General features: G+C 41.4%; 1 protein-coding gene across 1 annotated transcript in view; it reads right to left on the reverse strand.

Annotated features, from left to right (window-relative positions):
* LOC143285384 (large neutral amino acids transporter small subunit 1-like) overlaps positions 1 to 12,307 on the reverse strand; it is a 46,330-nt gene that overhangs the window by 9,887 nt on the left and 24,136 nt on the right. Inside the window, exons 3-7 of the mRNA XM_076592621.1 lie at positions 10,815 to 10,917; positions 7,579 to 7,623; positions 6,227 to 6,350; positions 2,276 to 2,379; positions 872 to 968 (exon numbers count right to left, since the gene is read on the reverse strand). Coding sequence (XP_076448736.1) covers positions 872 to 968; positions 2,276 to 2,379; positions 6,227 to 6,350; positions 7,579 to 7,623; positions 10,815 to 10,917 — 473 coding nt within the window. The remainder of the gene's footprint in view (positions 1 to 871; positions 969 to 2,275; positions 2,380 to 6,226; positions 6,351 to 7,578; positions 7,624 to 10,814; positions 10,918 to 12,307) is intronic.

Raw genomic sequence — 12,307 nt, forward strand, 5'->3', positions numbered from 1 at the left:
AGGAAAATGACATCTCTCTCTCTCTCTCTCTCTCTCTCCATATACATATCAGAGTGAATCCAATCATGTATTACAAAGTAATCTGAACTGACTGAAGCCCAGTCCAATACTGTGCATGCTCCATTGTTTGAACATCAGCAATCACAATCCTCTGCCTTGCAAAACAGTTTCAAATGCTTTTTTTTTTTTTTTTTTTTTTTTTTTTTTTTAATAGTTTTGCTGCCCCATCAGTACCATTTCAGTGGCATTACTCCCTCACCCCGTATTCCAGTTCTCCCATACACAGCCACACCTGGGTTCATCTGCCACAGTCCCAGTGTCAGCAATCCACAGGGAACCATCAGTGTTAGGTTACCAGGAGGCCACACACCAGAGGAGATCCTGCACTAATGCTGCTCAGCCACTTCGGTGGTATTCATACTGATTTAACGAACTTAGGACACCAGGACACCACCAATTAATCCAATACTGACGACAATAATGGCTTAGTCATGGAGCCAGACTGAGTGAGCAACCCCCCCCACCCTCTCCCCCAGAGTGGAGACTGCCACTACATCCATCCAACAGCAGTTTCAAGGAGGTGTCAAAATATGCAGGCTGATCCATATACAATGCTGGTAATTTTTTTTTTTTTTTTTTAAAGAAAGGGAGCAGAATCCTTATCTTCACATAAACTCAACACTCTGATCAGGCCTTTGGAGCCTATACCTTATGGTAGACAGACCAAGGCTACAGCAACTAGTTCTAATATCACTACTGAACTTGGAAGGACGTAAAAGACGTGTGTATCCTCAAACAAAGAAAACGCTGCACATATACGACCATTTATAACCAAACTCTGACAAAAGCAGCTATGTGTTCGTTGCCTTACCATAGTAAAGGTTGCAGGCCAAGGTGTTAAAAATCTGTGATGCAACATGGCGAACAGTCGAGGCATGTGACCCAAGCGGGCAGCAGCGTACAGTATTCTGCACACAGTCATTAACGCTGATGTTTAGTTCTGTTTTCATGATGGTGCCAAGAACAGTGCTGCGTTCGCTGAACTAACATCCTGTTTTTTCCTCTGAAGTGGCAGGTGTACAAAAGCATGTGTGTGTGTGTGTGTGTGTGTGTGTGTGTGTGTGTGTGTGAACAGGTGCGTGTGTGTGTGTATGTGTGCTCAGGTGTGTGTGTGTGTGTGTGTGTGTGTGTGTGTGTGTTGTGTGCGTGTGCATGTGTTGTGTGTGTGTGTGCGTGTGTGTTGTGTGTACGTGTACAGGTGCATGTGTGTTTGTGTGAGAGTGTGTGTGTGTGTGTATTTGTGTTGCGTGTGTGAACAGGTGCATGTTTGTGTGTGTGTGTGTGTTCAGGTGCATGTGTGTATGTATATGCATACATCTAGCATGTGTGCAATACAGTTAATGATGAACAAACATCCTGTTCATTCTTCCAAACTGTGCAGTGATTTATTGATTGAGGGGTGTGTGTTTGTATGTGTGTGCGTATGTGTGTGCGTGTGTGTGTGTGCGTGTGCGCGTGTGCATGCGTGTGTGTGTGCGAGTGTACTGATGAATGCATGCATATAAACTTTTTCCCCCAATGCCGGATGCTTCCAAACCAGGTTCTCTATCTTTCCCACAAATGCCTCTCTCTCTGGAAGCCTGCTGCTTTAATCTCCTTTCTGTCTTGCAAAAGAATGACAATGCCTCACCCCTGACAATAAAATTATACAACTTAAAAGACACACAGACAGGGAAAAAAAACATTCACAATCATATATAAATCATAACAGTTATAATCTGAATTCTTGAGTTCAACTTACTGAAGGTGTAAGTACTTACAATAACCACACATGCACATACAAACACACACTCACACACACGCACATCACTTAAGAATAAATACAAAAATGTTAAGACTACGCGCACACACAAACAAGCACAAACGCACACACAGAACTTAAACACTACTTACACTTACAGCAAAAACTACATATGATGATAACAATAAACCACACACACACACACACATATACAAACACACACACACACACACACACACACACACAAACACACATACACACATACACACACACACACACACATATATATATACAAACACACACACACACACACACACACACACACACACTCCGTGAAGATCTGAGCACTTACAATTAATAAACCACCACACAATGACCACCACAAACATCCCCAGCCCCAAAAAAGACAAAACAACACCACCACCACCACAACGAAACAAAACCCCACATCCCACCACCAGCAAGCAGACCCACCTAGGCTGTCCCATGACCACCACATTGATGCCGCCCACACAGCACAGAGTGACCATGGTGGCTAGGATGTAAGGCAGGGTGGGGTGCAACCGCTTCCCAAATGCCTGCACACAGCACACCAAAAACACTCCTCCCTCAGCGCCTTGGATCCACTGTGCATCAGTGAGAAACCGTACACCTTTTCCACATACAAAGACATAAGTCTCAGGTTTCTGCTAATTATTTGTTTGCTGCTGTTGTTGGGTTTGTTTGTGGTTTTTTTTTTTGGGGGGGAGTTGTTTGTTTGCTTGTTTGTTGTTGTTGTTTGCAGAGTTGAACTGACGGCCTTTTAAAAAAAAAAAAGTTGTTTTTTTAAAACGTCAATGAGGTGAAGTGCTGTACTTGTAAAATCCCACCACCAGATAGTGCAGCCAGACGGCAGACATATCACACACACACACACACACAACTCTCTCTCTCACACTCACACACACACATCCTGAACAACAGATAACAGGCAGCCCAGTTCACAACCCCTGTCAGCATGATGCAACCAGTTTCCAAAAAGGGGCCTTTTGTATTTTTTATCAATCCCTGAGTGTACAATTTCAGACAGGTGTGGCAGACACCTGTGACAGACTGATGAAGGACAGACAGACAGGGGTCCACATGTCAAGGTCACACAGCAGGAAAACAACATCACGTGCTTCGCATCAAACGATGACATGGATACCTACAAAAACACCTATTCTCAGTCAGAGACCAAACTCCAAGTGCTTTACAAACATGAGTCATTTGCACAACAGGCTTCCTACCTGGGTTGAGCCAGCTGACAGCTGCCATCAGGCACTAATCACTTGTTTCCTGCGTCATTCAATCAGCTAGCTTTCAGTCACACTCACACACTCATACCGACATGTAACATTTTTACCTGTATGAGGGTTTTTTTCCCTGCCATGTACGCAGCCATGCTCCATTTTCAGGAATGTGCATGCTGGGTATGTTCTTGTTTCCATAACCCACCAAACACCAACATGGATTACAGGATCTTTAACCTGCGTATATGATCTTCTGAATGCATACACACACGAAGGGGGTTCAGGTACTGGTACGTATGTTGACCTGGGAGATCAGAAAAATCTCCACCCTCAACTCGCCAGGTGTGATAGGGATTGAACTAGGGGAAACTTGGGTGAGAATCCAGCACTCTGTGCGTGCATGCGTGCGTGCATGCATGTGTGTGTGTGTGTGTCTGTATTTTGTATTTCTTTTTATCACAGCAGATTTCTCTGTGTGAAATTCGGGTTGCTCTCCCCAGGGAGAGCGCGTCACTATACTACAGCGTCACCCTTTTTTTTTTTGTAGTTTTCCTGCGTGCAGTTTTATTTGTTTTTCCTATTGACATGGACTTTTCTACAGAATTTTGCCAGGAACAACCCTTTTGTTGCCGTGGGTTCTTTTACGTGCGCTAAGTGTGTGCTGCACACGGGACCTCGCTTTATCGTCTTATCCGAATGACTAGCGTCCAGACCACCAATCAAGGTCTAGTGGAGGGGGAGAAAATATTGGCGGCTGAGCCGTGATTCAAACCAGCGCGCTCAGATTCTCTCGCTTCCTAGGCGGATGCGTTACCTCTAGGCCATCACTCCACACTTGTGTGTGTGTGTGTGTGCATGCATGTGTATATGTGTGTGCATGTGTGTCTGTCAAACAATCCAAATACCTACACACAAATGCCTGCATGTACACTACTACTGCACACACAGATAATATGACCTGGCTTCTTTGCTGATCCTAACAGGAACAAGGAGAGCATAGGGACTGTTCTTACTTATTGATCCATGCTGTTACCATTGTCACATGTTGTGGTAACAAGAGATCACACTTACTGCTGGTCTTCGGCATCACTAAAACGTTGCTGTCACTGCCTTGTTCACTCCGCAACATTTTGAGAACCCGCTTCAGACACCATTTGCTAACAGGCTGCCACGCAAGCCGGTAACCGGTCAGTGACTTTGTCAGCGTGTATGCGAGACAGTCCACACATGACAGGCTGGCCAATCATACCATTCGGTTGTGGAGTGACCCAGAATAGCGCACTCTGGTTGGCTAATCACAAAATCATGTATACGGTGCGTGATGGATCTTTGTTCTTGGGAAATGCTATTCCATTCCATCGTCGGAATCTGAATACATTTTACGTTGGAATGCTCATGCATTCTATCGTCCAGAGAGAGTTAAACAGAAAACACTGCACTTGGTAAGGTATTTACAGCAGACCAAGTCAAACTGCTACTATTTCATGTAACACACACACACACACACACACACACACACACACACACACACGCATGCATGCATGCATGCATGCATGCACACACATGCTCGCGCACACACACACACGAAACCTGTATATATATAATGGATATCACACACACACACACACACACACACACACAGACACACTCACACTTACTGAATTAGTCCTACTTGAATTAGCTTTCCTCACAATTACCTTCCCTGCCCCCACTCCATACCCTATCGAATGACATTTTAAAAGAAAGGAAGAAAACAAAATGCATGTGACATCAAGGAAAAAAGTGTAATTCATATAGAAATACACTTGCACCTGCCTTGGAGAGAATGATGTGGGGTAATGTTTCTACATCGCTCTTTATGTCACTGTGATTCTGTCTCAAGGCCTGACTAAGCGTGTTGGGTTATGCTGCTGGTTAGGCATCTGCTTGGCAGATGTGGTGTAGCATATATGGATTTGGCCGAGTGACGCCTCCTTGAGCTACTGATACTGATACTGTGATTCTGTGCGCATGCGCATGTGTGTCTGTGTGTGCTTCGTGAATGTGCACGTCTGTGAGTGAGCGAGTGGGAGAGTGAGTGCGTGTCTGCATGTATGTGCAAGTGTATGGGTGTGTGGACGTTCAGTGCCGTTCCGGTGTTTACACTTTCATTAGGTGGCACACTCTGGGGATTCCAATGCTGATTTGTTCTGCAGCCTGCAATGAGTCACTGCATCAACTCACTGCCAAGTGAAGCCGATCGGCAGTCCCACTCCTGTGCATTTCAATCACTATTATCTTTTAATCCAGCACACATGTGTGTTATTCCATGAGTTTGTTTTTTCCCCCACAGGCATTTATTGTTGGATTCTCTAATCTCCGTTATTCACTGTCAGTGCCTGTCTGCAGGTGCTAACGTGCTCAACTGTTCATCATTTTTGTCTCTCTCTCTCTTTTTTTGGGGGGGGGGGGGGATGGGGGGGATGGTCGGTAAGAGCTGAGTGGGGCAGGGGGACGGGGGCGTGCAGAGGTGGAAGGAAGCTTTGTTTTTCTTTCCCTTTTTCTTAATTTCTTTCCCTTTCACTACTTAAGTACTTGCCTGTATTTTACCTGCCTCCCCACTTCTCTCTGGCCTAAAATATCATTCTTAAAGAATAAAACATCATTCCTTAAGAAATAAAGTTAGTTTTGAGTTCTGAAGTCAAAGCCAGTTGTTGTTTGGCAAAAACGTACACACAGTATGTTTCACTTGTCATTTTGTTGTTATGATTATTTCTCCCTTGTAGCTGCGCAAACATCTTAACGCCTTCCAGTCTGCCATCATACTGTCCTCCCTTGTCAGTACCCCTCCCCCATCTCTTTCTTCCTTCTCCCTCTTGACTGATCAATCATACCACTTTTTTTTTTTTTTTTTTTTTTTTTTACATTGTGCACCTGTGCAGTGCCCCCCGCCCCCTTCCCCTCTGGGACTTTCCCCCTACCATCCCTGCTCAAACACCTTTTCCTGCGGCCTTTTTCAAAACAACTTCCTCTTACTCATCATCTCTGCTTTTATCAATCCTGAAGGCCCCCTCCCCCTGCCTTCACCGACCCCCCCCCCTCCCACACACACACTCTCTCTCTCTCTCAGTTCTGAGTTCTCACACACACACACACACACACACACACACTTTACCATGGCCACAGCATCACTCTGCAGGGCCTCGTCAGGAGACAGGACCATGTAGTAAGCCACATTGGTCAGCACAAAGAGACTGATGGCCACCAGAAAGCTCAGCACCAGAGCCTTGGGTACATCCCTGTAAAAGGGTCAAAACATCCTAAATTTGTGTGATGGATGACGGGCGCAATAGCCGAGTGGCTAAAGCGTTGGACTGTCAATCTGAGGGTCCCGGGTTCGAATCACGGTGACAGCGCCTGGTGGGTAAAGGGTGGAGATTTTTACGATCTCCCAGGTCAACATATGTGCACACCTGCTAGTGCCTGAACCCCCTTCGTGTGTATATGCAAGCAGAAGATCAAATACGCACGTTAAAGATCCTGTAATCCATGTCAGCGTTCGGTGGGTTATGGAAACAAGAACATACCCAGCATGCACACCCCTGAAAACGGAGTATGGCTGCCTACATGGCGGGGTAAAAACGGTCATACACGTAAAAGCCCACTCGTGTGCATACGAGTGAACGCAGAAGAAGAAGAAGTGTGATGGATAAAATAGCGTGCGTATAACTCATTCTACCCCACAGCTACATGCCTGCTACATCTCCCCTGAACCAGCACTACGTTAGACCACTGCAGAAAAAAAACTGGGTGGTTCACTAAAACAGCAAAAATCAACGGAGAATTGTTGATTTAATGTGGTAAAAAATAGCTTCGTTTTTATGCTTCCAGAATCCGTGAACGGTTCAGCTTACAATGCCAACTGTACCAAGCAAGAATGAACAAAATTAGAATAGTGTGTTGGTATGACAATACTCCTACCTGGTCCGCAGGGGAAGTAATCATGGTACAAGTGAACTTGTACCTGGAGTAGAATGAGTTAAACACAATGCCTCGCACAAGCTTGAATAATTAATAATACTAGTAGTTTGTCTTACGAAATGCAATGCTTCACAAATTCTATGTCAATCATAAACTCTTAATGGATAATTAAACTGTATATGTAACATAATGCTTCACAAACTTCTATGTCAGTCATAAAATCTTGATGGATGATTGTACTGTATACGTAACATAATGCTTCAAAAACTCCCATGTCAGTCATAAAACCTTGATGGATGATTGTACTGTATATGTAACATAATGCTTCAAAAACTCCCATGTCAGTCATAAACTCTTGAACATTTTTCTTCATAAAATCTGAACAATTCAAGCTCTTAATAAAATGTGAAGAATTTTCTTCATAAAAAAAACCTTAACAATTCTCTTTTTTTTTAAATCTGAATAATTCTCTGAGACTAAGATTTGTACATATTATCAACCCTCAACCCCTCCTCCTCCCTCTCTCTCCTTCTCCCCAGTACTTACTTCACTGGATTGTGCACCTCTTCTATCAGGACTGTGATGATTTGCCTGCCCAACAAAAAACAATCAGGTGTGTGACTGTAATGATTGCCCCCCACCCAACACAAATCAATCAGTTCAGTGACTGTGATGATTGCTCCCCACCCAACACAAATCAATCAGTTCAGTGACTGTGATGATTGCTCCCCACCCAACACAAATCAATCAGACGTGTGACTGTGATGATTTGCTCCCCACCCAACACAAATCAATCAGACGTGTGACTGTGATGATTTGCTCCCCACCCAACACAAATCAATCAGACGTGTGACTGTGATGATTGCTCCCCACCCAACACAAATCAATCAGATGTGTGACTGTGATGATTTGCCCCCCACCCAACACAAATCAATCAGGCGTGTGACTGTGATGATTTGCCTGCCTAAAACAAAAAGAATCAGTTGTGTGACTGTGATAATTGCCCTGTCCAAAACAAAAACAATATGCAGAGTGAATATGATGTGTGATGTGATGACTGCCCTTCCCAACACAAAACAATCATTGTGTGTGACTGTAATGATTTGCCTGATTAGATTTTCAACCAACATTCAGTAAATGGTCCACCTTGTGCATGTGGCACCGCAAGCAAAACCACTGAACATTATCTATTATTTTGTCAATACTCTCATGTCATTTAGGCAGATACAATCTTAACTATCTCCAAACTACATCCATTAATGAACTCTGCTGAATGGTAACCCTACCTCCAAGACGATACTAATATATTCATATTTCAAACTGTTCATTAGTTCGTATTTGATTCAAATAGATTTAAACTTTTAAAATATTTGTGAAGAACGGGTACAGTATGATTCTGTCTGATAAATCTGTCTGATGTCCTGATCATACATCCTTGACTGACTTTATGTTCAATGTCTGATTCGTCCGTATTTCTCCTCTCCCCTCTGTACCCCACCCCACCCCCACAAATCTTTTTTTCTAGATTTTATTTTTACTTTATTGATAACTAATTTGTTTTTCTTTGGGGGGTTTCTATTCCACCAGGTGATGCCTCTATAAATCTAATTTCACACTGATAATGACAGTAGCATTATCTTACTTATCAAATTATTTGTTTATTCATTTGTTTTATTCCACTGTGTGCTGTTTATGAATAAGTTATTTGATTAAGTGATAGTTCATCAGTCATCACATTAAAACTGAAAGTGCAACAAGTGAGCACAATATAAGCTTTAAGCTTACTGATGCTCTTTTGCCTTTGCTTGCATTGCAATCATGTGTACTGCTGAACACTTAAAAGTTTTTAAACCAACGATATGCCTGTTCTACACAACAAAATCAATTTTGTCAGTGCAAAAATAACCTTGCATTCAAAAACTGCTGTGATAGGAGGGAACTGGGAAATGGCGCATGAAGTGGGAGTGTGGAAAGCGGGGCGGCTTGGGGTTCGCACATAAATGTGACACAGGCAATAAAAATGTATGGACAAACTATTCATCAAAACATGAACACAGATGCCTACCCAGTAAGTCATACAAGGATGATACATAGATAGGCCACTCATTGTTCTCTCACACAATGCACAAAAATGTTCTGATCCATCAAAATGCGGGCAAACACACACACACACACACACACACACACACACACACAAACACACACACACACACTCTCTCTCTTTCCATTATACATGCACTCACGCACGATTGCACCTACACACACACACGCACATTCATGACACTAACCCAGAGTGACATGCAATTGCTTGCTGTCACACCCAAACACACCTTTTGTTCAAAATTCACTGACGCAGAAACTGTGATAAATCATATTCAAGGCACGACATGAACATGTAGCTGCCTTCTAAACTCCACATAATTTTTCATTTCTTTTTTTTTTCTCCTTTTCTTTTTTGGCATTCTTTTTCTATGTGTTTATATAACCAGTCTAAAGCATGAACTGTACTGATAGATAAAATAAACACCAACTTAATTCAATACTCTTTCAACGGCCAACATTTATAAACTGGCTTGCACTTTGTAATTACAGAGTGACTAGCACAGGACCCTAAAATGGCTGGAGAGCACTTCTTGGCAGAGTATGTCCCAGATGGGGTGACAGATGTGGGTTGCACATTGTGAAAATAAATGCATTTTACTTGCATGACCCTGACTTTCACGGGGACCTTCTTGCATGACCCTGGTTTTTGAGGAGACCCTGTATCCTATTTTGATAATCTATTGATCTGGCAATCTGTGCTGACTAAAATGTTTTATACATGAAATGGGCAAGTACTTTCGGCAAGGTTTTAGTTTGTTTGTTTGTTGTTGTATTTTACAGCATGTCTGTTGAGATTTTTTTTAATTTAAAAAATATAACAAAATGAAATAAACTAATAAACATATATTTCACAAAAATATAATTTTGTATAAGTGAATCATTTCTACCAGGTAGGAAACATTTCAATCACTTTGATCAATGGTTTGTAGGCAATAAAGTACTGCAATGTTTTTAGATATTCTGACTTTTTATATATCACCACAGCATATGATTTGATAAAAATTCATAAGTTCTGCCAACTCCCAAATGTGTTTTTCCTGCCAGAACTCATTATGATGCCCTCGTGTGAAAGTTAACTACACAGACTGCTATTAAACCACAGCTCTGAATGAGTGAACGAGTGCTGAATGACTTGAATTACTTCTTCTTGTCTTTTCATCTTAAAAAAAAATAATAATAAAAAAAATTAAAAAAACATAAGAAGAAGAAGAAAAGTCAGAGACAGACATGACTAAAACAATTACATTGAACACTTTACTGCAGTGCTCATAACTCTGAATCAAGAAGTAAAACATCCTGGTTATGAATTAAATCCCACGTTAGTTTATATCACAGAAGTAATTAGTTTGGTTTGAGGAAGGGGGGTGGGGTGGGGGATGGGGGCGGTGGGGTTCCTGTGAACAAATCTGCCTAACTACAAATACTGAATACTAAGATACTGAAAGTGTCAACTGAAATTCTGAAGAAGAATTTTATTTTTAATAAAATAAAATAAAAATGATTTCTTAAAATTATTTTCTAATAATATTAAAAAAATTTAAGTTAATGGTAACTTCACATCTTTTTGGTTTATTTTGTGGAGTGTGATATTGTTAACTTGGCTTAAAATAATAAACAAAATAAAATTCAGTGAATAACAGAGTCACTTATATCACAAGTGAAATAAACATCTATCTCACCAGCCTCCAAAGGAGAAGTATCCAGCAAACAGACTCATGCACAGACGGCCTATGTCTGTGTTGGAGTTATCCATGAAATGAGCAAGATGGTCCTGGCTGGATTCTGAAAACAAAGAGGGAAAAAAGGATACAATTAAAACATTAATAAAGTTATCAATATGATCCTGATTGGATTCTGCTGAGAGAGGAAAACGTCGACAGTTATAACATCAATGAAATGATCAAGATGATTCTGACTGGATTCTGATGAGAGCGGCAAATGTTTAGTTACAACAAACAATCAAGTGATCAAGATTGTTTTGACTGTTTCAGAGAAAGAGAGAGAGAGAGTTCATAGTTATAAAATCAATGAAATGATCAAGCTGGTTCTAACTGGATTCTGAAGGGAGAGAAAAAATTAATATTTATAACATCAACGAAATGATAAAGATAGTTTTGACTATACTCTGCAAACAGACAGACAGACAAAGAGGGAGAGAGTGTGTTCACAGTGACAAGATCGATCAGACAAAACTTTCAGTTCCATCCCCTTCATTACAATCATCAGCTGACAGGTGTTCTCTGTATCCCAGACTGTATAAAGAAAGTACAAGGACAGCATACCTTCCCTACCTCAGTCCTGTCACCTAGAATAAACTTCACTTCCAAATTAGGCAAGCTGAAGCAAAACGCTAGTTTAAATCTAGCCTCAAAACACATCTGTTCAAATCTGCTTTCATTGAATGGCTGGATATATATATATATATATATATATATATATATATATATATATATATCATATGTGTGTGTGTGCGCGCACACACGTGTGCGTGTGTGAGCATGCATACGGTACATATGTGTGTACAATTGACTCATTCAGTCCACTATCCATCACCAAAGCCCACCTCCAGATCATCAACGAAGTGATAAATAACTATAACCAAAAACATTCCATTTGGGAGGTGGATGTAAGCACAGATTATTCACATACTTTAATAAATAACTTTAAAAAATCAAAAACTTAAAAATAATGAAAAGAAAGAAAGAAGTCCACACAACAGCCAGAACAGTTCAGCCAACATGAAGACAAACCTGATTAACAAAACCACCACAGTCATCCGGCTGAGATGATAAACTGAGATCCTGTGTGCAGCATGCACTTAGCACAGGTAAAAGAATTCACAGCAACAAAGGGGTTTTACCTGGCTAAATTCTGTAGTGAAATCCACGTAGTTAACACACACACATGCAGACAGATTTTTTTTTTTTTTAACATATATGCGGGTGGTGCTGTATTCCAGCTGCACTCTCTCTATAGGTGGATAGGTCCAGATTCAAAAGAGATAAATCTGTTGTGACAAAAAAGAAATACAATACAATACAGGTCACACCAAGTCAGCTAAGGCTGAACAGACAGATGAAGGTCTGAAGTATGAATCAAAACACACAAAGCTACACAAGACTAGATATAAACAGGCAAAACAAAAAACAGATTAAACAGACAGAGGAAGGCT

The sequence above is a fragment of the Babylonia areolata genome, chromosome 9 (genome assembly GCF_041734735.1).
Source record: "Babylonia areolata isolate BAREFJ2019XMU chromosome 9, ASM4173473v1, whole genome shotgun sequence".
NCBI classification, from domain to species: Eukaryota; Metazoa; Mollusca; class Gastropoda; order Neogastropoda; family Buccinidae; genus Babylonia; species Babylonia areolata.